The 26,729-nt window shown below is 58.1% G+C and overlaps 1 protein-coding gene across 2 annotated transcripts in view; it reads left to right on the top strand.

Annotated features, from left to right (window-relative positions):
- Window positions 1–26,729, top strand: part of ABTB2 (ankyrin repeat and BTB domain containing 2) — a 168,744-nt gene that overhangs the window by 138,332 nt on the left and 3,683 nt on the right. For both annotated transcript variants that reach the window (XM_058527166.1, XM_058527167.1), the window contains 12 exons: window positions 10,373–10,525; window positions 11,787–11,952; window positions 14,800–14,889; window positions 15,438–15,539; window positions 16,501–16,597; window positions 16,870–17,005; window positions 18,770–18,999; window positions 20,293–20,471; window positions 20,828–20,933; window positions 21,155–21,257; window positions 22,026–22,116; window positions 26,505–26,573. In XM_058527166.1, the coding sequence (XP_058383149.1) occupies window positions 10,373–10,525; window positions 11,787–11,952; window positions 14,800–14,889; window positions 15,438–15,539; window positions 16,501–16,597; window positions 16,870–17,005; window positions 18,770–18,999; window positions 20,293–20,471; window positions 20,828–20,933; window positions 21,155–21,257; window positions 22,026–22,116; window positions 26,505–26,573 (1,522 nt within the window). The remainder of the gene's footprint in view (window positions 1–10,372; window positions 10,526–11,786; window positions 11,953–14,799; window positions 14,890–15,437; window positions 15,540–16,500; window positions 16,598–16,869; window positions 17,006–18,769; window positions 19,000–20,292; window positions 20,472–20,827; window positions 20,934–21,154; window positions 21,258–22,025; window positions 22,117–26,504; window positions 26,574–26,729) is intronic.

Here is a 26,729-nt window from a genome sequence, read left to right on the forward strand (position 1 = left end):
CTCAAGCAGGGAGATCTGATTATAGTAGTGCAGTGAATTCACTTTGTCCGGGGTGATATGTCCCTCCCGCCACCCTCGACAGACAGGGCGAGACCCTGGGGTCTCGTCTGCACCTCCTCTACCCAGTGTGACTTGGGCAGCTCGCTCTCGACTGCTGGGAGCCTCTTCCCCGACAGACTTGAGTTCGCTGGCCCTGGGTGGCCAGCCTGAGGGTGGGCATCTGTCCAGCATCCGAGAAGGAATGGGCCAGGGATTTGGGGCAGACAGAGGAAGTGGCGGTGCTAGATGACAAGGGTGGAGACAGGACAGGATCCTGGCCCAGCCGTTGAAGGTGCCCCCCGGCCTGCCTGTTGCATAGAATTCCTGTCCCATTGTTGGGCCCGCCCGTCCTCACAGAAAGGGAGAAGTGCCAGGCCTGGGGCTTCATGCGTTTGGAGTGTTTTTCTAACACGGCAGCAACAATCCCCTTTGTCTGCAGTATTGCCGGGGCCCCAGGGAGCCCTCCGTGCTGGAAAGTCCCAGCTCTGAAGGGAATTGAGTTGGCTTTCTTAAAGAAGGCAACCTCCCGAGGCTGAGCTGTTGACTTTCCAGGCGCTGAGGATGGGGCACAGGTGACATCGGGAGTCCCGCTGGCCTGGTTTCTGGCCTGCTCCTACTTGCCTACCAGGCAGCTCTTCAGATTTCCCTCCTCCCGCAAGACCAACCTCCTCTGACAGCTGTCTGTGACTTGTCCCCACTTCGCTGCTTTAATACTTGAGGTTCGGGGGAGGAAGGCTCTTCAGGGATCCGAGGCCACTCTCGGAGGCTTCGAGGTGCAGCGCAGCCTCCCATTCCCGCCGACCGCAGGGCCTGATGAGGCTGTGGGTGGAGAAGCTGGAGTTGGGCAGAGTGGTGAAGTGGGCCTGAGGCGAGCCTTTTCCCCGCCGTGCCTGCCTTCCGTCCTCTGCCAGCCAGTGTGCTCAGCATTGCATGCACGGCAGTCTGGTGTCTTGAAAGACCCAGACTTTGTTGTTTTTAGAGCCAGGTAGATCACCATGGGCTGGCTGTGTGACCTTGGGCATGTGTCCAAACCTCCTAAAGGCTTGGTCCCCACGTTGGTAAGATGCCGACTCATAATTGTACTTCCCTTGCAGGTGGCTGTGTCAGAGGGTAATGTATACAAAATGGTCTCAGGCTTACTTTGCACATAGTAGGCCCTCAGCAAATCATAGCATTGTGCCTTTGCTGCTGAAGCCAGTGCCAGTGTCTTCCCTGAGGCTGCAGCTGGAAACTTTCTGCTAGAAGTTTCCGGAAACTCTTTACCTGACAGTCTGAATGGGTTATCTTTCTGTCTTAGACTGGGTGGGGTGGGAACGTGGGTGCTGTGTGATTATACTCACCTGAATCAAAACAGGAATACCTACCCGGAGACCCCAAACAAAAGACCACATCCCCGTCCACTCTCCGGCAGGTGTCTGTGGGATGAATGGAGCGTAGGGTCCTCCCAACCTGCCTTGTTGGTGGAGGCTGACGGGTGGTGGCAGGTGCCCTCAGGAGGGTCGTGTGTTTCACAGGTTGGAGGCCCTCGCCTGTCTGGCTTCCGCTGGTGAAAGAGCTGTGGTCTCGTCAGCCACAGAGACGCCGGGCATGGTGAAGAAGGTGGGCCTCTCACACGGCAGCAGGAGCCGCACAGGTGAGGTGTGGCCCGTAGGCTGAGGGAGCCACACCACAGCAGCGTGGAGGGGCCCCTTTCCAGCTGTGTGGGAAGCGGCGCTACCCCGGCTTGCTGGACTCGCTGCCGGGCCGCCATGCCGGCGAGCTTCGGCCCAAGAAGCGTCCGGGAGCCCTGACCTTGCACACAAGAGCCCTCCATGCTGCGTGAGGAGGGGCAGGGGGTGGCGGGCTGCCCCACTGGAGTCTGTACCATCTGGCCCACGTCAGGTGCCGCCCTGGAGTCGGATGCCGGGTGGCCGCGTGCCCTCCCCGAGGCTCAGGGCCACGCTGACATCTGCAGAACCACGTCTGCCGTTTCCCTCCCTGAGAAGGCTCCACTCCCACATCCGCGCTGCCTTAGCTCTCCGCAGGACACTGTTCCTGGGTGAACAATCTCCCATGAAGTGGTTAGCTCTTATCTAGGAAGTATTTCCTTTTTTCTGAAGAGAAAGGTTTGCCGACACTCAAGCCAACTGGAGCCTCCAAGGATGGGAGCCGAGGCCTGACTCGGAGCTCGGGAGCCCTGCAGAGTTCTGGAGTAGGGCTGGCCCTGGGAACAGGTTAGCTGCCGGAGGACTGTGCCTCCCGGAGTGCGGGACGTGCGGCGTTTATAAAGGCAGAGACTGGGTTTCTAAGGTGGGCTCCTGTGCTGAGTGCGGGGAGACGCCGGTGAGCAGCGCAGCCTCTGCCTGCAGAGGAATTGCGGTCTGAGGAGCAATAGACAGACCACATACGCCAATAGAACGACCACAGATGGGGAATGTGCCGTGCGGGCGCGTGCTGAAGGGAGAGTGGGTTCTTACTGCAGGATGGGTGGGCAGGGCGGCCCCCGCTGCCTGAGGGACGGCCTGAGCCAGGAGAGGGCTTCACCAGGGCCAGCCCAGGGCACCAGAGGTTCCGGTGGCCCTGGGGCGGTTCCGGTTTACACCTGACGCCCTGGTGTGGTTGCTAATGACACTCCTTTTCCCTCTCAAAAGTGGTCCAGTTTGGGTGACAAATTGCATGCTTCCTGATCATCCTGAATGCTCATCACCCAGGAGGTGGAGCATAAGATGGAGGAGATGAGGCAGAGTCCAGATAAAAGGCCAGCACCAGTGTGCTACACTCAGTGGCAGTGGAGTGTACTGTTCGGGGCACTGGGGTCTGTGGCCTGGGCCCATGTCCCAGCTCTGCCGCTTCCTAGGTGCATGACGTGGGCCAAGTGACTTCACCTCTCCAGCCCTCAGTTTCCCCGTGTATAAAATGGTGGATAATAATCATACCTGCTTCATAAAGTAGACATGAGGATAATTGAGTCCATAAATGTAAAGGGCCAAGTCTTAGCAAATGCTCTATACATGTCTGTTGTTAGTGGTTTTCTGTTATCCCTAGATGCCTCGGGAGCCAGGCCAGGATGCCCCAATTGTCACACAAGTGACCTGCCGTCCCTGCTCACGTTTAGGCTCCCATGGGGCCTGAAGGGTAGTCCCTGGGAAGAGGCGAGGAGATTGGTCACAGCTAATCATGACTTGGTTGTACTCTAAATTGATGTGCACATGCGTATCTGGGCAAGTGGAGGTTTCTCTAGTGCCTCTAATCTGTACCAGATGAGTTTTAATAAGAAAAACGTATTTGCCTGCAGAGCCCTGAGCCCCGCCTCTAACAGAAGCCTCCTGGCCCCCTGCGGAGGCACTGCCGTGGGTCAGCTCCAAGTTCTGAGGCAGCGGGCTGCCGGAGAAGAGAGGCCTGGGGTCCAAAGAGGGGCGCCTGCCCAGCTCTGACTCCAAGCTGGGCCAAAGCATTCTGGTTTACCAAGCAGTTCTAGAAAAATAATTAGTCCAAGATGTGAACTAGACTAGAATTGCTTTTCCTTTGGGCTGCGAGTAGAATCTGACTTCAGTGGAACAACATTGGATTTATTCTCCGTGGAGGTTTTGGCCTGATGTTTGGCCACGGTGGCTCTCTGGGAGTCTCAGGGAACCCGTGGTGAGTACCTAGAGCCGGCATGGCAGAGCCGACCTTGACCTTCCCAGGGAAGGCTCTGCTCGTGGAGCTGTCGTTTGATTGGGAAGAGCTTGGCATCTTCACAGGCTCCTGACAGTGCCCCTCGCCAGCCCCAGCCCAGATTGCTCAGCGGGGAGGGGCATAGGAGCAGTGTGCCCCACAGGAAGACCTGTGGGAAGAGGGGATGCAGAGTGGAAATCACCCCATCCAACCCCAGTGCCTGGCATGGCTCCCACTGAAGGTGGGGCAAGGTCAGTGGAAGAATTTAGGGCTGAGGGTGGGAGACATTCCAGCTGCCCCCTCCCTCGATCCTCGTCTGTAGCTCTCTGGCTGGCCCCTGTGCAATTCCTTTCCTAGACTAAGGATGCTCACGGGTGGTGGGCTTAGCCTGCAGGGTGATAGGGAGATCTCATTAGGGAGCGAGCCTAAGGCATCACGGACCTCCCCAAAGGAGGCCTCTGGAGCCAGGCCTGTGCTCCAGAGCCTCCCGTGCTCCCTGCCAAGGGTGGGAGGTAAGCGACCGAGGCCCAGCTTTCCCAGGGCTGAGCTCTCAGGCTGGGGTCTCAAGGCCCTGCCCAGCCAGTGGGCACGCCCGGGGTGTGCGTGTGTGCTTGCACCCAGTTCCTCATGGGTGGGTGCTGAGGGGACATACCTGCTGGCCCCGGACTCACAGGGGCTCAAGGCCTTCTCGTGCCTGAGGCTCAGGTCGCACGCACAGCCTCCAGTCACAGAACAGTGCCCCATCTGCCAACCTGACTCCTCCCTGAAGCCCCTGGCCACCTCAAGGAGGAACAGAGCCTGCTTTGAGCTGGAAATTGGAGGGAGTTCCTGTTGCACATTGTTAAGACACCGCTTATAGGCCTGCAATCCCAATAAATCATATGTTTGCTGAGCGGGCAGGGTTTATTTTTTTTTCTAGGCTGCAGGGACCTCTTAAAACCAAGTCCTTAAGAAGTTGATTCTCTTTCATTTTTTTAATGGGGAAAAATGGCTTTTGCAGGCCTGGTCCTGTTGAAACGCCTTCTGAGACCACTGGCTTGATGGACTGAGGCTCATCTATTTGATTAATTTAAAGAGAGAACAAGAGAAGCCGAGTCCTGCCCCGTAGGTCTGGTCTCCCTGTTGCTACTGAGCTGGCTCTGTGACCTTGGGCCTCCCTGGGGCTCTCCTTCCTCCTCGAGCGAATGAGAGGAGTTGTCCGGGGTTCCCGCCCTCCTCACGTGAAGACCCGTTTACATGGTGTGTTTCCTGCACTCCCCCCCAAGACGACGACGTTTTCTTATGCACACAAAGACAAATGCTACCGGGCAATGGCCCTTTGAAGTGGCTTCGTTTGTCAGCAGTGGCCTGACCGGGTGCGTTTGCCTGTGTGTGGTGCCTTGTAGGTCAGGCCACCAGCAGCACTTGAGGTGTGCAGAGGGGCAGGTCCCTGCAGTAGTTCCATGCCCACCCCCCTCGCCTCCTTTTGTGTTCATGCCCATGGCCTGAACATAGGCTATGGGTCTATGTTCCTGGTCGTCGTCCCTTCCCCTTTGCGAGGTCCTTGACTGCCCAGGCCAAGAGCCTGCATGGCCAGGAACAGTTTCCAGATCACACTGGACATAGTGGCTGCGTTTGCTTCTCTCTTTACGAGCTGGGATGGAGCAGGTGCTGGGCAGTTTGCTGGCAAGCCTCTGCAAGCTTTGTGTGTTTATACTTGCTGGAGGGCTGGGGGAGTGGGGAGAGGATTGGCTGGCCTTGAAGAAGGCTGGAGCCAAGGCATTTTATAGGACCAGATTTCCACAACCTTTTTTGCTATTATAAGTATTTTCTCTATCAACAGATACTAAAGGGCCAGCCCGGTGGCACAGTAGTTAAGTTCATGCTCTCTGCTTCAAAGGCCCGGGGTTCCCAGGTTTGGATCCCGGGCATGGACCTACACACCACTCATTAAGCCATGTTGTGGTGGCATCCCACATACAAAATAGAGGAAGATTGGCACAGATGTTAGCTCAGGGCCAATCTTTCTCACCAAAAAAAAAAAAAAAAACCCAGATGCTAATATGATAATAATAGTTAACCTTTATCGAGAACTTAGCATGTACCAAACGCTGTGCTGAGCACTTTATATACATACTTCTGTCATATGAGGTGGCCTATTATTTATACCCATTTTGCTGATGGGGCGACTGAGGCTGAAGGGGTGAGGTTGCTTGTGCAGGATCACAATTTGATTCATTGGGATACACTGAATGTCAACCTGGGAGTCTCCCGTCAGAGCACTTGCTCTTTACCACTGCACAGTAGATACAGCTGTTGTCAAGTAGAGTCTGAAATGACAGCAAAAGGGGTTCTCACGAAGGAAAATGTCTAGAAACCACTGACTTAACTCCTTTTGAATAGAAAAACAGGCCCAGAGAGGGTAATGATCTGCCCAAGATTGCAGATCAGTTGCTTCCAGGAAGCTAGAACTTTCTCCAAGTGAGGATGTGGTATAGGATCCTCAGATCCCTGGGCCGGAAGTGTGCATGGAAACCATATGCCCCTCTAGAATCAGCCAGACCATGTGCCACCAGGGCCAGATCCCCAGCCCCACGTCCACTGCTGCCTGCCGGCCCAGGAGCAGCCTCGTCTTCAGGATCTGCTGCGTTCGTCTAAGGCAGTGGTGCTCAAAGTGTGGTCTGGGGACCCCTGGGGTCCTGGAGGCTTTCTGGGAGTCTGCAGGTCAAAATTATTTTCCTAATAATAAAGTGCCATTTGCCTTCTCACTCTCGTGTACTCCCCAGTGTCTGGGGGAGTTCTCCAGAGGCCGTGTGACCTCTGATGAGGGTGTCACGGTGATGGGCTGTGAGCTTGTGCGTGCAGATGCTGTAACACTTGCTGTCTTAATTTCTGATACAGTAAACAGTGATAGAATAACACACATAGACAAAAGGTCTCCAGGGGCCTCGTTAATTTGTAAGGGTGCAAAGGTCATCCTGAGACCCAAACGCTCGAGAACCCCTGTTCTGAGGTACCAGCCCCAGTAAAGGGGAAGCTTGGCAGCAGAAGGGCTGAACGAAGAGGATTCCTTCAGCCCTGGCCCACCCTCCCTGCCTCTGGCCCTGTGGACCCCTGCACTCGGGCACTGAAAGGCTTGTGGCCGACTCAGCCTGGGGGAAAGGTAGGAAGGGGGAAACAGCCTTTTTCTTTGAGAGAGGGCAAAGCACAGAGGCCCTGGGGACGGCGTGTACATCCGTCCGTCTCAGCCTTGCTCCTCTGCAGCCCTTTCACCCTGGAGTGAGGACGCAGCCATGGCTGGTGCAGATGGGAGTTTTTATAGGGAGTTTCCAGAATGTCCAGAAATGCAGGCCAGCTTCTCAGCATGCCCAGTGGGATAGCTGAAGTTACCAGAAAGGAAATAGTGGCCTGGAATACACAGGCCAAGGGAAGGATGTTACTGAGAAAGTCTGTGAATTGCTCGCCATTTTACCTTCCCATGGGCCACAGGCCAGGGAGGTGGGCAGGCCAAGGAGAAAGGCCTGAAGAAGTCAGTTTAGGAGCTGGCATGGCCTTGTTTGTGGACAGGTGGGCACCACCAGAGGCAGAGGGACAATCTTAATCCTAAAGGATTTCTGCATGTTGAAAATATTAGTCGGTGCTCAGTTCAGGAAACAGAACGCACCTTAGGTGCCTTAAGCAGGAAGGGATTTACTGCAGGGGATTAGGTGCCAGCAGAATCATTGGAAGGGCTCAAAGAGCAGGTTCAAGGCTGAGCCTCCAGGAATGACTCCAAAGACAATACAGAACTCTTCCATCAGGGGGCTGTTCCCTCGGAGACAGCCCCCTCGGGAGCTGCAGTTCAGGATTGAAGCTGGAATCCAGAAGTCTTCACTGTTACTTTCAGTCGCACTACCACTGCCTCTGAGGCTCCCAGGAAGGCAGAAAATGGACACTGGAATGCCCTGCAGGAAAAAAAAAAGACCTCATGTTTCATTAGCTTGCTAGCAGAAACAGACAAAGGGACACGAAGGTGGTCTCCGCCTCACGTCCATGTACCAGATCTCATGCAACTACCTCTTAATGGTGAAACCTAAGCTGTGTCCAGAACCCCAGCTGCAAAGGAGTCTGGGAAATGTAGTTTCCAACTAACTTGTTCCATGTCTCCGCCTAAGACAGTAACGTGGAGGCCAAAGTAGCCAATGGTAACCAGCGTCTGCCCACCGAGGTTATCAGTGCTGCCTTTTTTCATAGGTTGTAAGAGGCACGAAGCAGAAGAATGAATCCAGGCACCATCTGATTACACTTCATGGTTTCCTGAGTTCCCTCTGGGATTTCCCCTAGTGCAGCGGGGAGGTGCCGCTTAGAGCTTTAGTGGCCACACTTGGCACTTGGTCTTGGCTGTGGGCCACCGTAGGGAAGAATGGCTGGCAAATCCACCAACTATCTTTTTGTTTACACTTCAGTCTGCAATGCTGGTGGTTTCGATAAAAGCCTTCCCCTTGGATCAGAAAGACTGGGAACTAGAAGTATATGTTTGAGTCTGCTTTCTAGCATTGTAAGAATTGTAAAATTCAAAAATATTTGGGGGGAATTCAAACGGGCATTTATAATCAAGAAACATCTTTTTTTTTGTGAGGAAGATCAGCCCTGAGCTAACATCCGTGCTAATCCTCCTCTTTGTGCTGAGGAAGACCGGCTCTGAGCTAACATCTATTGCCAATCCACCTTTTTTTTTCCCCAAAGCCCCAGTAGATAGTTGTATGTCATAGTTGCACATCCTTCTAGTTGCCGTATGTGGGACGCGGCCTCAGCATGGCGGGAGAAGTGGTGCGTCGGTGCACGCCCGGGATCTGAACCCCGGGCCACCAGTAGTGGAGCGCGCGCACTTAACCGCTAAGCCACAGGGCCGGCTCCAAGAAACATCTTTTACTTATTTATTTATTTTGTGAGGAGATCAGCCCTGAGCTAACATCTGCCAATCCTCCTCCTTTTTTTTTTTTTTTTTTTTTTTTTACTGAGGAAGACTGGCCCTGGGCTAACATCCGTGCCCATCTTCCTCCACTTTATATGGGATGCCGCCACACCTTGGCTTACCAAGTGGTGCGTCGGTGCGCGCCCAGGATCCGAACTGGCGAACCCCGGGCCGCTGCAGCAGAGCGTGCGCACTTAACTGCTTGCGCCACCAGGCCAGCCCCAAGAAACATCTTTTAAACAGAGGGGTAATTTACAAATGAATTGTTGGTCCTTCCTAGATTCTACAAGTTCGCCCCCTCGAGTCCTAACTTCCCACCCTAATGAGTCAGCGCTGTGCCCTTGAAAATTATACACAGTTTTTTTCCAGGCAGAAACGTGACTAGTCCAGAACTGAAAACGTGGATGCCTTATGCTAAGTTCTTGGATGCATTATACTCAGCCGTACCTGTAGTCACTCAGCAAATGTTTGTTGAGGACCTGTTGTGTCCAGGCCCATGCGGGGCCTGATGCGGAGAGTGCAGAGATGAGGAAGGCATCGTTCCTGTCCTGAGGAGGAATAGGCTAGTCAGGAAGATGAGACACGTTCGTTGCTGGAAGAGAGAGTTCTAACGGATCTTGGAGCAGGAAGAGATTATTTTCTTTGGAGAGAGAGGATCTGGAAAGGCTTCTGGAAAGAGATGGCATTGGAACTGAAGGATAAAGGGGATTTGGACGGGCCGAAGCGAGAGCTGGCTCATTGTGAGGAGGTGGGCCAGGCAGGGTGGGCAGTGGTGAGATCTGTTGTCTGTGAAGTGGTCTCCCCAGGAGGTGTTCACCACGGGGGACTTGCCGGAACTGGTGGAGGACAGGAGGGGCGCTTCCCTCAGTGGTAAGCAGACCCCACCTCCCCGGCTAAAGCAAAGATCTGCAGGGTGGGGATGGACCCTGGGTGGCTGTGCCGCTGTGTGGCTGAAGACCAGGGAGCACTAGTCACTTTCCTTGTGAGTGGCGCCCCCTGGTGACACTTAGAATACTGTGTGAAAGGTGCCCCCTGGAGTTTGCCGCTCAGAGGCCTTGCTGAACGGCCTCTCCCTGCTTCCATCTAGTGCCCCAGCCGTGGCCATGGATTCTTAGAGTTAAGTCCCCGGGACCATTCCTCCTCGTAGGATTTGGAGCACCAAGCTGGGGCAACCCTGCCTGCCACGGAAGGTGACATAAGGCCTACCATCTGCCCAGGTGCTGGTTGAGGAAGGAATGACTGCCAGCCACGCACATAGAGTGTGACGTGCGTCGTCTCCTTTAGCCTCATGACAGTCCTGAGGAGTAGGTGTTACCTGTCTCACAGATGAAGAAAACAGGCTCGGGGGTGTCTGTGGTGAGGCAGGGACAGCTGCTAATGACAATGCTGGGTTTGGAGCCTGGGTAGTCCTTCCCTTCTGCAGAGAGGGAGACCTAGAGACCCCATCTGAATTCTTTGGAGGCGGCAAGAGTCCCCAGTTCCACACACTGGAAGACCGCTTCTTTCATTGGGCACTTAAGGCCTGCAGCTTCTCCTCACGGCCCATGACAGGACTTCCTTCTGACCCACGACAGAGTTTCTGTGGAGTAGGACAAATTGGGGTCTCTGTGAGGAGAAGGATCAGGTCCCCTGCTCCCCTCAGGCCCGAAGGTTATGGGGTGCGCAGCCTCTGTGGCTGTTCTCCGAGAGTGCATGTTGAAGGGGGGCCCCTTCCGCCCCTCCAGGAGCCCGCACCCGGCCTGACCCCTCTCTGCTGCCTCGCAGGCCCTTCATGCTGCTGCCGCCACTGATGGAGTGGATGCGTGTGGCCCTCACCTACGCGGAGCACCGCCGCAGCCTCACCGTGGACAGTGGTGATGTCCGGCAGGCAGCCCGGCTGCTGCTGCCCGGCCTGGACTGTGAGCCCCGGCAGCTCAAGTATGGAACCGGGGGGAACTGGGGGGGAGTGAGGCGGGAGGGCCCCGGCTTCTGTGCCCAGCCCCTGCAAACCTTCTCCTGCCGGGGGCTGGGGGAGGGCAGCACATTCCAGCCGCTCTAAGGGCCTGCTCTGCACATGCCACGCCTGTGAGAACCAATCATTCTGGACCTTGGCTGCTTTCTAGATGCATCTTCGGCAGCCACTGAGCACAGAGCAGACATTTAGATTTGGGCAGGAGAGCTCTCACAGTCTCTCCTGTTGGAGTGTTGGGGGTCTAAACGACAGAAGGGGCCCTCTTTCCTGTCTTCCCGTAATTGCACCACTTTCCTGGGTACCCCTAAGTGCAGGCGCTGTGCTGAGCCCTTCTTTTTGACATGCATTATCTTGGTCCTCGTGACAACTTTAGAGAAGAAAGGGCTGTCATGCTCACATTAGAGCTGAAGATCGGGGAGGAACACTAACTTGACCGCAGATACTCAGCTAGCAAAGTGGCCACACCCAGGTTTGAACCCAGGTCCACGTGACCCTAAGCCTGGGCTCTTAATTTCCTTCCCCACATGGCTGCCTTGTCTTGGACTGGTCTCCTAAAGTTGTTCCAAAGGTTACCTCTGGCCATCCTTGGCCTGTGAGAGCCTTACATCCTTTTTTTTTTTGGCACTCTGCCAGTTATGGCCACCTCTGTCTCCATGGCAAATGGAACCTCATTCTAAGACATGAACTTTCTACGCTTTGGCCCAACCAAGACTCCAGGCTGAAGCCGCCTTCTGGAAGCCTGTGGCGTGCCTCTGTAGACACAGGTTTTAGCTGTGACTCTCCGTGATCACAGTTGGATTTTGGGCCACTGTCCGCTGTCTCTTCTGGGCCTCACCAGGAAGCCTTGGGGGAGAGGATGTGGAGCCGGGAGCTGGAGCTTGGCCACAGTGTTGTTCTGGAAACTGAGTGTGGCCTTCTCCATGCAAAAACGATACAACCAAGCGCTGTGGCCCAGGCCCTAGCCGGAGCCTCTTCCTCCTCAGGGCTGACCCCTAATAGGTTACTTTAGCTGGGACTTGTTTCCTGAAAATTGACAGCTCTCAGGAGCTCAGAGAGCTTCTTTAACGTGTTTGTAGAACAGCAGAAGCATGTGCTCTTCCTGTCACTGAGCATGATGAGGCCACACGTCAGCTTGGCACAGCTATGTCACGTCTCACTGAGAGGCTGTGTCCCAGCAGAAGGAGTCCACACACAGCATGCTAACACAGCCTGGTCTCTTCTGTGCAGGCCCGAATGCTGCTTCAGTTCCTTCCGGAGGCTGGACGCCCGAGCAGCCACTGAAAAATTCACCCAGGACCTGGGCTTCCGCATGCTCAGCTGCGGCAGGACGGACCTCATCAACCAGGCAATCGAAGCCTTGGGCCCGGATGGGGTTAACACCGTGGACGACCAGGTAGGTCCTGAGAGCTCCACTAGCCGGGCTTAGGGACCAGAATCAGGGATTTGTGATTGCCAGAGTTGGTGGCAGGGTCCTTTCTGTCCCAAACAAGAAGAGAGCTGCTCAGCTCTGTGCTGCTAAGAGGTGGGCACCTCCTGAGTCGTGCCCTGCCTGTTCCAGGCGGGATGTCAGCTTGAAGACTTCCCAGGACCCCGTGGAAAACCTTTGTGACGGGGACTTGCTTCACCTCACTGGAAGGCTGGGGACTGTCCCAGCTGGTGCAGGGCTGGGAAAAGTCCAGAGGAGCCGGCCTGATCGCAAGCTGTGCATGACCATCACTAAGACTTGTAGCAGAGCCTCATGCGTGCCTGCGACATGCCAGGCCCGCAGAGACCCCTGCCTTCGCAGGGAGGCAGATACTGAGAAACATAAACACGTAAAATATAGAAAAAGTGCTAAAGAGTAAAAGGAAGCCAGGAAAGGGAATGTCGGAGGTGATTTACAGTTTTAGGTAGAATTTAACTTGAGTTTTTTGTTTGCTTTGTTGTTTTTGCTGTGAACAGCTAACATTTACGTCACGCTTAGGATGTTCCAGGCTTCGTTCCAAGCGCTGTGCACAGATTAACCCGTTTAATCCTGACAGCAGCCCTGTGATGTAGGTACTGGTATTATCCCCATTTTATTGATGAGGAAACTGAGGTCAGAGAAGTTGATTTACCTGAGGCCACACAACTAGCAAGGAGCAGAGCTGGCATTAGAAGAGTCAAGGCATCTGCCTCCAGGCTCTTAACCCCTGCAGTGTCCTGTTTGTTTACTGGACAATGTTTTGTGAGCACCTGCAGCGTAGGCAATGGCACTGTGGTCTGCAAGCCCCCGCAGAGGCCTGGGCAAGAGAGAGGACACCTGAGGGGTTAGGTGGCGCTCTTGGATGAGGTGACAGCACCGTGTAGAGCTTGATGAAGCGCCTGGCAACCACGAGGCCAGAGTGGTCTTCGACAGGTCAGGCAGGGTCGGCCAGGGAACGCTTCCTCCTAGAGGGGTCCGAGCCAAGCCTGAGGGAGGGAGGATGGGATGAAGCAGAGGGGAGTGGGCAAGGGGATGATGGGGAGCAAAGTGTGGAAGTGGGACAGTTGGGGTGCGTGCTGGGACGGGGGACCATGAGGCTGAGGGGCGCATGCTGGGACGGGGGCCCGTGAGGCTGAGGGGGGCTGCAGCAGGGCAGCGAGGAGGTGACAGGCTGGGTGACAGCTCTCCCAAGGGAGCCTCTGTCAGTGCAGGTCCAGGGCTCTCCGGGAGCCTTCCCCCGGGTGAGGACTCTGCCCCCTCGGAGCACAGGAGGTAGGCCTATGACCTTTGCTGCAGATAGACCTGGGTTTTAGTCCTCCACGTCATAGCTATGCAACCTCAGACAAGCTGCTCTACCTCCCTGAGCCTCAGTCTCCCCAGCTGCAGCACGGGGGATGGTAGTCCCTGCCCCAGAGGTCGTTGTGAGACTCTGCCACTGGCACACAGTAAGTGCTCACTAAATGCGTGTTCTGGTTTTTCTGGTCCATGTGATGGTGACGATGATTATCCCTGAAATCTGTTAATCAGCCTCCACTACGTACCTGGAGTGGGGATGGGGCAGCAGGAAACAGTGAGCTCTCCTCCCAAGGCTCGCAGCCCGGTTTAAACTCCGAGTTGTGTGCCGTTGTGTGGAGGGAACAGTGGTGAGGCGTGTGCAGAGGCCATAGACAGCCACACGTTCACTCCGTGGCAGCCGGCTTTTCTCTGCGTGCCCAGTCCTGGCTGTTCCCTCAGCGCTGCATTCGCAGAACCATGTGTGGGTCAGCTGTTTTCTGGCTCTTGATTAATCTCAGGCCATTTCTTCATCTCTGGGCACTAGGCAAGGATTTATGAGGTAGGGAGACCGTGTCTACACACAAGCGACCCAGTAAATAACATCGTGAGGCTCCCAGCACGCTCGCCGGGATCCAGCCGTGCAGTGACACTTTGTGCTGCTGCCTGTGCTGTTCCTGGCCGCGGAGAAGGAGTCCTGGCCAGGAGGCAGTCCTGTTAACCGCTCCCCGATCGCAGGGAGGGCCTGGCCCGGCTTTTGGAGAAGCTCTGACTGCTCGGTAGCACGAGATGGTCGAGTCCAGTACTCCCCCCGGGAGCCGCTGCAGAGGCCAGCTTCCCGGCTCGGGTCACCCGGCCTCCCGTCGGCGTGCTTCCTGCTCCCTGTCGCCTTGGGCGAGTTAACCGCCCCCTGCTCCTCATCTGTAAAATGGGGATGATAACAGCACTCCCTCATGGGGGTCCTAGGTGATTAAATGAGAGAGTGCTAAAAATCGCTTCCCAGGGCGATCCACACGCACAAGGCCTGGGGCGGGTTGGGGTGGCGGTGTGACATGGCAGCAGAGGTGGTAGCAGAGATGATTAGCTCTTCACCAAGGTGAGCTTCCTCTGTGCTGAGCACTGTATCCGTAGTAACTCACACTCAACAATAATCCTGTGAGGGAGATACTGTTACTGCCATTGTAAAGATGGAGAAACCGAGGCACGGAGAGGTGCACTGACTTGTGCAAGTTCACAGCTCCCCACGCGGAGGTGTTCTTTGCACGGAGTTTGGCTCTGGGGCCTGTGCTCCTCACCTCATGCCCTGTGGCTCATGGAAATGTCTCTGCTCACCCTTCAGGTGTTGTCCGTCCGGTGGGCCTAGGAGGGCGGGCTGGAGGGGCACAAGGCACAGGATTGCTGAGGATGAGCAGCTGGGTCGAGCAGGCCGGAGATCGGATCTGTGGTTCTGGGGCAGAGGCCCACGGGGTACGTGTCATCGTGTGCTGTGTCCAGACAGTTCAGCGTCTGCTCTGGCTCATACAGGGTATGACGCCGCTGATGTACGCCTGTGCAGCAGGGGACGAGGCGATGGTCCAGATGCTGATCGATGCCGGGGCAAACCTGGACGTCCAGGTGAGTGGGCTGCACTGGCCCCAACCCAGCACGACCACACCCCAGGGTTTCCGTTTCCTGCTGCGGCCAGTGTTTGGACAACTAGGTAGATGTGTCTCAGAGGACTGGAAATAGGAGATGCATGGAGAGCAGTTAGCAAAGAGGATTTTTCCTCAAGACTTGGGCTTCCTGTGTGAGAGGGAGTGAGTTGAGGGGGGACCTGGGTGGAGAGAATGGCCATGATTCTGTTACTGGACACCCTTCCCCTTTACCAACCTGACTCCAGCCATCCCTGGGTCCCCAACACTTCTAGCTCTGGCTCCTCTGAGACATAAAGTGTTCCCTTATCTGCTATCTCTCTGCCTAGGGCAGACATTGCTAATTGAACATCCTTTGAGCCTTGTCCACATGGTGCTCCAGGCAGACGTTACTAATCAAATATAGAAAGTGCTTGAGTTGACTCCTGGTCATGGTCCCTGCATGGTACCTCCTGAGCCCAGGTGCCTGTGTCGCCTGCCCAGGAATGTCCCCCACCAAAGAAACCACTGGTCATTTGTGGTATTCTCCAGGTTCCAAGCAGCTCTCCCAGACACCCCTCCATTCACCCTGACAGCCGGCACTGGACGCCGCTCACGTTCGCTGTGCTGCATGGGCACATCTCTGTGGTCCAGGTGAGCCCGGCCCGTGCACAGTGGGCCCTCGGATTGCCAGGTGGGCTGGGGCCTCACGCCTGGTCTCCTGGCCGGGTGCCCTAGACCACGTGCAGGCTCAGGAGGGTTTGGTCTCCAGAAACCTGGACGGGAAGGAAAGTGGCTCCCTCCGGAGCAGCCAGTAAGGAAAGAGCTAAAAGTTGCTCGTTGGAGTGGTAGAGACACCACACCTGCCCCAAGGCAGAGCCGAGCCGGCTCAGTGGACCTGCTCCATGTCTGCTAACCCTGCCCCCTCTGTGCCCTGGCAAGGCTGCTCTGCCAGAAGGGGTAGAGGCCACCTGGTTCCTGGTCAGCGAGGCTCTGCCCCTGCAGCACTTCCCAGCCTGGGGTGCTCATTGAACCTCTCGTGAGAACCCTGAACCCGCTAGTCATTGACCCCTGTGAAGGGCTGAGCATCAGTCCATTTAATCCCCAACAATGCCGCAAGGCAGGCCACGTCCCGTTTCCAAGGAGAGGAAGACTGAGGCTCGGAGGGTGAGGTCCCTGCCCCAGGTCACTCACGGTCAGCGGCCAGCACGGCCCTCAGCTCTTTCTGACCCTGACACTTATGCCTTCCCTACTACATCTGCTGCCTCCCAGAGCCTCAGTTTCCCCCAGTAGATGGGGGACGATAGTTTCTGTTCTGCTCATCTGCATGTGGTCACTGCACCCAGTTCACGGGAAAGCATTTGAAGAGAGAAACAGCTCAGAGGTGCCCCCAGCTTAGGGCTTGGTCTGAGACCAGAGGAATGGAGGTGAAGACTCTAGGCACTCGGAGCCCTGCGGGTAACCTGGAGTCCTCAAGCACTGGCTCCTCGGCTGCCGGGTGAGCAGGTCTTGGTCACCTGCCTGGAGGGAACTAAGCTGTCCCCAAAGCCTCCCCCTGCTCACGTCCCAGACCCTCCCCGCCACACTGACATGTCCCCCCCCCGTGCCCTGGCAGTTGCTGCTGGACGCCGGTGCCCACGTGGAGGGCTCAGCCGTGAATGGCGGCGAAGACAGCTATGCGGAGACACCCCTGCAGCTGGCCTCTGCGGCGGGTAGGTCCCCCGCTGCCCACCTGGCAAGGCCCCAACTGCCCGAGGGGTCTCCCTACCCCTCCCCACAGCGTCACCCAGGCTGGGGTCCTGTAGCTAGACATTCGGCTGCACATGCAGATCCCTGTGGGAGCCTGGAAGCCCCTCCTTCTGGGCCCCTGGGCCCCTTCGCCCCATCCATCAGCATTTCTGCCGAGCTCGGCACGCAGGCAGGACCAGCAGAGGGGCGCAGTGGTGTGCGTGGTGTCAGCATCCTCGGTCTGCCTGTCTTGTAGGGAACTACGAGCTGGTCAGCTTGTTGCTGAGCCGAGGCGCTGACCCCCTGCTCAGCATGCTCGAAGCCAACGGCATGGCCTCTTCCCTCCACGAGGATATGAACTGCTTCAGCCACTCGGCAGCCCACGGCCACAGGTACCCACCCGGGGGTCTGCCCTGTGTGATATGGGGCACGAAACAGGGTCTTTGGGGCCTCAGTTCCTCAGTGGGGAGCAGACAAGCTAGGTCTGCAGATCTTTCCAGAGATGGGGGCTTGTGGGTGAGCCAGCCAGAAAGAAGATGCAGGCCCTCCGCCAGCACAGGGGCCCCAGAAGTGGGAGGGCCTGGAGCGCTGAGGGCGGGTCGCTTGGAAGGGCCCTACAGCCTGTTCCTTGCGGACCTGGGACAGGGCCTGGGTCTCCCATTTCCTGTAAGACTCTGTACCCTGCACCCACCGGGCTGCCTCGTGGCCACGTCCCTTCCCGCTCGGTGGTGACTCTGCGGAGCTGCAGGCAGGGGCCTCCACGTAGCGTGTGGCTCAGCCCGGAGGAGGCTCCCAGCGGCTCTGCGGGAGATTACATCCCGCTGCAAGGGCAGATGGTGGACCTTGCTTGGTGGGAGCCACGCCTGCCCAGGGGTGTGGCAGGGCAGCTGCAGACCCAGACACAGCTGTGAGGCAGCTCCGGGGCAGAGGCAGACAGAGAGGAGGTTATTAGAAGGCAGAGGAGGGCAGGGGGGGACACCTACTTCCCGTTCCTGCTGGGCCCCCCTAGAATGCTTTTCCTCTGCACGTTCTGCCCACCCTGCCCCACACCCAGCGCCTACACCGGCCTGGCCCTCAGGTACTGTCCTGCGCGTCGTGGCCTCTAGGCGCCTCCTCCCCGCCCAGCAGCCCGTGCTTCCCTCTTGTAGCTGGGTCACCCCGTGTGGAGGTGGCCCGTCTGCTCCTCCGCTTCTCACTCCCTCTCTGGAACACAGCCTGCTTGGGGCAGCACGGTGGCTGACTCACCTTCACGCACCATGGCCCACCACAGACGGGCACTCTGTAACCTCGTGGAGCTGGCAAAGCTACAGCTGGCTGACCCTGTGGGGATGACCCCAGGTCCCTCAAGGGGTCTCGGGACCACAAGCCTGGCTCCCTGGCACAGCCTGGCTCCACCACAAAGTGGGGCGGGGGTAGAGGGAGGAGGCTCAGCCCCCAGGTGACCTTTGGGCCCACCCGTGCTGCAGCCATGCCAGAGCCTCAGGCCCCAGGATGTGACAGATCTGGGACTTGGAGCCAGAAGTCCTGGGTCTGAGTCTCCACTCCTGCCCGGTGTGACCTTGAGCAAGACATATCCCTACCCATGGATGGGATCTCACACGGTTCAGTGCACTGGTATATGGGGACGTGCTCTGCCAGGTCTGATGTTGCACATGACCGTATATACGACGGAATTTTGTGCAAGCATCTTCGCTTCATTCTCATTAGTGGAAGGAAGGGGAGCAAGTGAGCAGCAGCCTGTCCTGTGTCTCAGATGCTGTCACGTGTACTGTTAGGAGGTCTGCTGTGTATCAGGCTCTGTGTTCGATGCCGTCACGTTGGCCTCGCATTAACCCCAGAAGAGGGTGATGCTGACGCCCTGTTCTACAGATGACAAAGCAGTCAGGGTTCAGAGAGGCAGAACAACCTACCTGAGGTCACACAGCCAGGATGGCAGAGCATGCTTGGCCCCAAAGCCAGTGACTTCTCGGCAGTACCAGGAGGGTAGGAGGGAAGGGTGCCCTGTGCTCTCCCCTCCTGGCCCAGGTGTCTGGGGTAGGGGCGCTGAGAGCCCTGGCCCAGCCTGCCTGGGAGGGGAAGACCTCCCATGGCAGCTCTTGTGGGCCGCTGGAGGGCGGCTGGTGTGGGCGCCTCACCTCCTTGGTCCTCGGCCACAGGAATGTCCTGAGGAAGCTCCTGACACAGCCACAGCAGGCCAAAGCAGACGTGCTGTCCCTGGAGGAGATCCTGGCCGAGGGCGTGGAGGAGAGTGACACGTCCAGCCAGGGCAGCGGCAGTGAGGGGCCCGTGCGGCTGAGCCGGACCCGCACGAAGGCCCTGCAGGAGGCCATGTACTACAGTGCGGAGCACGGCTACGTGGACATCACCATGGAGCTGAGGACACTGGGTGAGGCCGCGCGCTGTGTGTGTGTCTATGCACACCCTCTGATCTTCTGGAGACCGGGGGAGGGCCGGGGCCCACGGGGCGACGGGCACGGAGCCCGAGCACAGGGAGCTCGGTCTACCCAGGCTGGTGGCCGACGGCCAGAACAGGAGCTGCCCTGAGCCTTAGACAGTCCTTAGCGGGGACGCGTCTCCAGGTCATCGCCTCAGCCCTGTGCCCTCCGGCCTCTGTCCTCCCCGGTCACAGCCGTGGAACGCGTAGCACTGGGAGCGTCTGTAGCACTGTGAGTCAACACTTCTGGTCAACTAGATGCTCTCTGTCACTCGGCCAATTCTTCAGTCCTCGGGTCTGCAAGTCTGTGGACTCCTCCTCTCCTCCAGGGAGGCTAGTCAGACAGAGAGACAGACAGACAGACCTAGTGAGATCCCAGCCGTGCCACCTTTGCTGGCACTGATGGTCCTCATCTAAGAATGTGGAGTCACATGAAGCCAGGGCTGGCTCACTTTGAGCACGCAGCGCCTGATGGCCGTAGTGTTACTATCACAGGGGCCACAATGCCCTGCGCTGGGCCGAGACAGCAGGAGGCCACACGGCCTGCCAGGCACGTCAGCCTCAGTGTTCTCCACTGTAAAATGGGATGTCACTCCCACCAGTAGTCAGCCAGCTGAGGATGCTAACACTGCCCACATCATCGTGTCCCTGGGGAACGCCATTGGTCCTTTTTTTAATCCACTGTGAGGCCGGGGGATAAGATGTTCTCTCGCTCATTACTGGGAACACAACTAGTGTTGGTCACGGCCTCCACAAAGTACTTAAATTACACCGTGTCCCCGCTGACACTCTGGGGAGCTGGTAAACAGTAGTTAGGTGACGGTGGATGTGCGCTGACAGACCAGAGGCGGGTGCTGGTGCGGCTGTCCAGGGTGGGACAGGGCTCGTCTCAGCTTCCGGACAGGCGAGGGGCCGTGTGTCCTTGAGCGTCCTGCATATTTTCTGGGCATCTGAGTCCACCTGGCCACCCCCCATAATTAACAGGTCCTCCCAAGTAGGTAATTCCAGGGCCCGGCGAGCAGCGGGGCTAGTGTGGGTGCTGGGGCGACACTGGAAAGGCCCCAGGCAGAGCTGTGGATTTTCAGAGCTTAGGCTCCCTGCACCCCGTCTGATGAGGGCCTGGAGTCCCCTCCGACCTCTCGGCGAGGCCCTTGTTAGGTGGCTCCCCGGCGAGAGGGTGTTCCGCATGGCGGAATGGGGTGGGGGCTCGGGTGAGTGACGGCTGCCCTCCACTGCCGGGCCCAGGTGTCCCCTGGAAGCTGCACGTCTGGCTCGAGTCTCTGAGGACATCCTTCTCCCAGTCGCGGTACTCGGTGGTGCAGAGCCTCCTGCGGGACTTTGGCTCCATCAAGGAGGAGGAGTACAGCGAGGAGCTGGTGGCCGAGGGCCTGCCGCTCATGTTCGACATCCTCAAGACCAGCAAAGTGAGTGTCGCAGGCAGGTCCCCACCCCTAGTCCAGAGCCCACAGCCCTGACCCCGATGCAGGCAGGCAAACATGGGGCCAGCCCCCGCACCCCACAGGTGGGGCCCGCCCCACACAGACTTGTGCTGCCTGGCTGCAGAGGGCCGAGGCCGTGGTTCGCCTGGGCTGGAGCCTGGCCGGAAAAGCCACTTGGGGAATCGGTGAAGGAACAGCCATCTCCTGCCAAGCCAGAGCTGGGAGGAACAGGAGCCGGGGCTGCCCTGACCTGGCCGGGACTGCCGGAGCCAGCCTGACGTGGCTGCAGCTGCGAGCAGACGGCTGGCGGGCGGCTGACAGCCCTCTCTCTGCCTCTGCAGAACGACGCCGTCATCCAGCAGCTGGCTGCCATCTTCACGCACTGCTATGGCGGCACCCCCATCCCCAGCATCCCCGAGATCCGGAAGACCCTGCCGGCCAGACTAGGTGAAGGCTTGGCCCCGTGCCCGCGCTTTCCGCTCGCCACCCGTCTCTCCTCTTTCTTTCCCTCTCTCTGTCTTCCTGTCCCCTTCCCACGCGCCAAGGCCCCGGCCTCGGTTTCTCTGCCCTACACCCTGTGTCCCGCGCCACACACACCTCAGCACGCCTAAGAAACTCCCCGAGGATTCTCCTCAGTCATCGCCCTGCCCTCTTCCCCTCTGACACAGATCCTCACTTTCTGAACAACAAGGAGATGTCGGACGTGACCTTCCTGGTGGAGGGAAAGCTGTTCTATGCGCATAAAGTCCTGCTGGTGACAGCCTCTGACAGGTAGGCGGCCTCCTCGAATAATAGTCCCAGCCCCAGGGGTGGGGAGCTTTGTTCAGACACGAGGTGACAGTGACATGCTGGAGAAGAGCCTCCGCCCTGCGGGGTGCTGTTATGTAGCCGCGGAGCCCACCCCTGCCCCCAGGGCCGGTAGGGAGGGCCCAGAGTGCTCCAGGAGGAGCTCTCTCTGAGGTAGCGTTCTTTCTGGTCGAGTAATTGCTTTTGTTTTTTTTTTTTTTTTTTTTTTTTGTGAGGAGATCAGCCCTGAGCTAACATCCGCCAATCCTCCTCTTTTTTTGCTGAGGAAGCCGGCCCTGGGCTAACATCGGTGCCCATCCTCCTCCACTTTATATGGGACGCCGCCACAGCATGGCTTACCAAGCAGTGCGTCGGTGCGCGCCCGGGGTCCGAACCAGCGAACCCCGGGCCGCCGCAGCGGAGCGCGCGCACTTAACCGCTTGCGCCACCGGGCCGGCCCCGAGTAATTGCTTTTGATTGTTAGAGAACAAATACTCTGGGAGGGGGAGTCAGTTTTCCGGCCATAGGCATCATGGTCACTCACGTGGGGGCAGCCGGGACAGAACGGGGCTCAGCCCAGCCGTCAGCCCAGATGGTGTAAAGCGCACTCGCCAAGAATTATTTGGGGAGCACGGCAGTAATTTGTACAATGCTGTGTCTCCTGGGGAGGGATCCGGTGACGGTGCCCTCGGAGCCCGGTGATAGAGTCAAGTCATGTTTGAGACCCGCCTGGTTCCATCTCCTTTGCTCCAGGTTCAAGACGCTGATGACGAATAAATCAGAACAAGACGGCAACAGCAGCAAAACCATTGAGATCAGCGACGTGAAGTACCACATTTTTCAGGTGTGTGGATCTCAGGGCCGCCCGCTGCTCAGGACGTGCCCCCGGGGGCCTGGGCTCTGTGCATCTGGGCCGCGGGGGCAGCTGTGCATCCGTCATCACCTTCCGGTCCCTCCCCAGTGCCGTCTGTGTTTTGCTGAGTCAGTGGTCAGGTTGGCGCATCCAGGTTTTTCCCGGGGAAAAGCAGCCATTCCGTCATGGGCTGCAGCTTCAGAGCCTCTCGGGTTCTGAGCTCCAACCCCTGGACGAGGGGTCCAGGCAGACTCACAGACGTACAAGGACAGGCACGCGCCACACATGTGTGTGCACCCTCGTTCCTCGGAGGGAGCGCCCTGCAGCATGGACACTGCCCGCGCCCCTGTTGGCAACGCAGAACCGCAGGCCCCACCCCAGGCCTCCTGCGTCTCAGCGAGACCCTGTGGGAGGCGTGCGCGCAGTCTGAGCAGCGCTGCTGGGGCCGCGCCTCCCCCGGCACCGGACCTGGCCGTGGCGGCCAAGCAGAAAAGGCCGCGGTGAGCCGTCCTGGTCGTGGAAGATCAAGGGCAGGTCTTGCGATCTCCAAGCTTTGGAGGACATCAGAGGTTGTGTAATGGAAACTTCCCAGCCTGGCCGCCGGTCGTGGCAGGCAAGGTCTGGAGGAGACAGGCCAGGAGCTCAGCCAAGCCCCACTGAGAGCTCCTCCTGGGAAGTGGCGACTGTGGAGCTCCGGGCCGCGTGGGGGGCTCCAGGGTGACCCTTAGGGGCTGAGACTGAGGCCAAGAAGCAGCTGGCTTGTGGGCCCAGGACCTGGCCCTGCACAGGACAGGTCTGTGACCCCATGGGAGAGGTCACGGAGGCTCGCAGAAGCACAGGAGCCACCGTCTAGAATGGCTTAGTCTCTCCCATGCTCGCTTTGTTCATTATTTAGCGTGTAGTCATTTCTGTGAACTATCATTTATGTGAACTGTGGAAAGAGCGGGACACAGGACGGGGACCCTGCCCTCCAGGGGACAGGACTGTGAAACAGTGGTAGGTGTGGTGGGGGAGGCGCCGGAAGTGCAGGAGAGGTGGGAAGCTTCCTGGGGGTCTCGGGACCAGGGCGGCTCGCCAGTCGTCAGGAGCTCCAGGCAGAGGGAACAGCAGAGCAGCCCCCAAGCCCGAGACCATGGCATGTTCAAGAAAGCCCTCTGGTCCAGTCTGGGCAGCAATTCAGAAGAACGCCCAGAAACGGGTCTAAGCTGCTAAACGATCGTTGTTGCCACTGACGCTGAGCCAGCGTGTTTCCAAGTCTGTGCCTTTGTCCTCAGTTAAGCTTCACAGCACAGGTCTGGGAGGTGTAGGTATATTATCATGCCCTTTTGGTAGATGAGGAGTCAGAGGCACAGGGAAGTTGAGTGACTTGCCCAGGGTCACACAGCTGGGAAGTGATAGAGGCGGGATGCAGACCTAGGATGTGTGGAAGGGTCAAGTTTGCCTTTACAAAGCTCACTCAGGGTTGGGGGGTGGGGGCAGGAAGGGGTTGGAGGGGGCAGGACTGCAGCTGGGGGACCAGTTAGGAGGCTGTTGAGAAATCCAGGTGATTATGATGGTGACCAGGTGGTGGCAGTGGGATGGAGGGAGGTGGATGAGGGGAGAGTGGATGGGACTCTGACTGGGAGTGCGGTGGGAGTGAGGCCCAGGGTCTGGCAGGGGCAACAGAGTGGGGGTGTCTCCCCTTTCCTCCTTACCATCCCTCCACCCAGACTCACTGGCTGGGGGGTGGGGGGGTTGGGGGGGGTGGGCAAGGGGCAGTTCTAGAAACTTGTTTGACCTAGAAGCCCAGAGTCCAGGTGACTGGAGCATGAGGTGGGGTCACGGTCAGACACAGGAGGCAGTCCTTGAGGGATAGCAGGGACTGGACGAGGGGTGGTGAGGGCACATGTGGCCGTGAGTGACCAGTGCTGTGGAGCTGCCCAGCAAGGCTGCGTTTGCTCCCCAGGGCAGGGTCCCCGTGCCGGAACAGCCGGGCAGCCCCTCCACGACTGCTCAGGGCTGCTGGAGGCTGAACGGGGACAGGAGACCGGCCTCCACGGCACACGTGGGCCTGGGAGATGTTGGCCCCGGCCTTGCCCGTGCCGTCAGGGGGCGCGTCACTTCAGATGGAGCCTCTGACGTTGGCTGCGGCCTTCTGGGCGCCTTGGAGGGGTCAGCCTGAGGCTGCTGGCCCAGGGCCAGGGCTCCCTAATAGGGCCCGAAGGTTTCAGAGCAGCCCCCAGGTGTCTCGCTGGTGCTCAGCACTGGGAGGGGGTGCAGTTATGACCTCTGTTTTCTGGAGGAGGAAACAGGCCCAAGGAGACCCAAGCAACGTCATCCAATAGCAAGACAATGGAGCTACACACGTAATTTAAACTGTTCTAGTAAGCCACGTGAAAAAGTAAAAAGAAACGGGTGAAATTAATTTTAATAACATGTTTAAGCCACTGTAACCAAAATATTATCATTTCAACATGTGGTCAATATAAAAAAATTAATGAAATACATTGCATTCTTCTTTTCATACTAAGATTTGAAATCTAGTGTGTGCTTGACACTCACAGCACACCTCGGCTCAGACCAGCACGTTTCCAATGCGCACAAGCCACACGCGGCCAGTGGCTGGTGCGTTAGCGCACGTCTCGACACTTGCCAGGGTCACTGGCTGACAAAACCCGGGCCTTTGGGGGAAAGCCCTGCCATTCTGACATGGCTTTTGTCCCCCTCCTCTCCCTGCAGTGTCTGTGGCTTCCCGACAGTGTCCTGGTGGCCTACTCAGGGTGGAAGCAAACCCTGCCCCCCCCCCGTCTCCCCCCCCCCCCCCCCCGGGAGCGCCACCCAGCCTCTCGGGCTGCCTGCTGTGGGGTCAGATGACCCGCGCCCTGACTGGGGGCTGTCAGGCTGTGCAAAATTAATCTCCTGCCTGCCAGCCACACAGCTCACTCAGCAGGGCTCCAAGGGAGCACTTCTGGTCTGACTTCTGTTGACTCGTGTGTATTCAAGTGACCTCAGGGAGAGCCACAGGCCACAGATGTCTGGGCCTTGCCAAAACCAGCTCCAGAAATGCTGCAGGGGGCCGCCGTCCTGGCCAGGAGGGGGCTACAGGGTGCCGCCTGTCTCCTGGCCCACATCCTGGGCCCTCTCTTGCCCAGGGGCTGTCCTGAGGCCATCCCTTAGCAGAGTCCTGGGAGATATTGCCTGCCCACTGCTCCACTCCCAGCCCTGGGCCAGGGGCCTTCGCCCTGATCATCCTTGGCTGTCCTCCTGGTGCTGGGCCTAGCACCCACTCAGCGCCCAGCACGAGGACGGCAAAGAAGCCCAGGTGCAGGCCCTCCCAGGTGCACACCACTTGGAGGGACAGAGGGGCACACGTGTGGTTGCTAAGATCGCCGTACGTGCTCCAGCAGGGGCTGCAGAAGGCTTGTGGAGCCCTCTCCTCTGTGGGGAGGGCCTGGTGTCTCCCGGACCGGCTCTGGACCATTTTCCCCCCCACCCCCAGGTTGGGCTCCTTCCCCCAGACCCTCTGGTGCCTCCTCCAGCCTGGGCCGGGCCTGACAGCCCAGCTGTGCCCTGGAGCCGTGTTGACTTACACACTTGCCAGCTCCTTGCTGGGGCCACTCCTTCAGCCAACCAGGGAGAATTGTTGTTCTTTTTCCAGTTGGGAGCCTCCCCTAGCGTGGTAGCAGAGTTTGTAACTTTGACCTCAGCAGAACTGAATGTAGACCCTCCTCCTGGGCCACCTTATCTGATATCGCAGGGCCCTCTGCTCCCCAGAGGCCCTGACAGGTCTGGGCCAGTGAGCAAGGTGACCACAGGGCCAGGTCCCGCGGCTCTGTGCTTTCTTTCCAAGGGACCAAATCCAGGCGGGAGCTGGAATCTGGCCCTCACCTCCACGCTGGAGCCCTAGCACAGACGGAGAGTCCAGGGTGGGTCCTGAGGGTAGCCAGTTGGACTCTTGTTACCTCAGGTCCTCCTCCCTGCCCCATATTCATACTGTAGGTAAAAGGAGAAATGACAGTGAAGTGCTCTGGTGTGGCAGTCAGGAGACCCCAGTGATTCAGGCCACGTCAGCTTCCCTCATTGGGCCTCAGTTTCCCGGCAGAGAATAGTACCTCCCCTCCTGGGCTCTGGGGCTGTCATGAGGATGGACGCAAAACACCACCGTGGAAGGAACTTGCCATCCACGTGGGAAGTCGGGAGAGAGAATCTTGGGGTTAACTTCTAGAGGTTGCTTTCCGGAGAAAACCCAAACCTTTGAGTCTGAGCTTGAGCGAGAGTTGTGGGATCAACGTGCAGAGGAATGGGGGTTGGGGGGCAGCTGCCTGGAGAGGTCGGGGGCCGGCGAGGACTCGGGCGCTGCGGGTCCATTGGCACTCACCCGGGGCCTCTTCCCGCTGCAGCTGATGATGCAGTATCTGTACTACGGAGGCACGGAGTCCTTGGACATCCCCACGGCCGACGTCCTGGAGGTGAGGCTCTTGCCTGGCACGGGGAGGGGAGCAGGGGGCCCATGTGCCAGGGCCAGCGGCTACATCTCCCCTTTCACTCCGTGCCTGTGTCTCCAGCCTGAGACATCTGCTGGGTCTCAACCCCGCTCTCAGAAATAGCATTTGGAGAGATGGCGG

This window comes from Diceros bicornis, chromosome 31, assembly GCF_020826845.1.
Source record: "Diceros bicornis minor isolate mBicDic1 chromosome 31, mDicBic1.mat.cur, whole genome shotgun sequence".
NCBI lineage: Eukaryota > Metazoa > Chordata > Mammalia > Perissodactyla > Rhinocerotidae > Diceros > Diceros bicornis.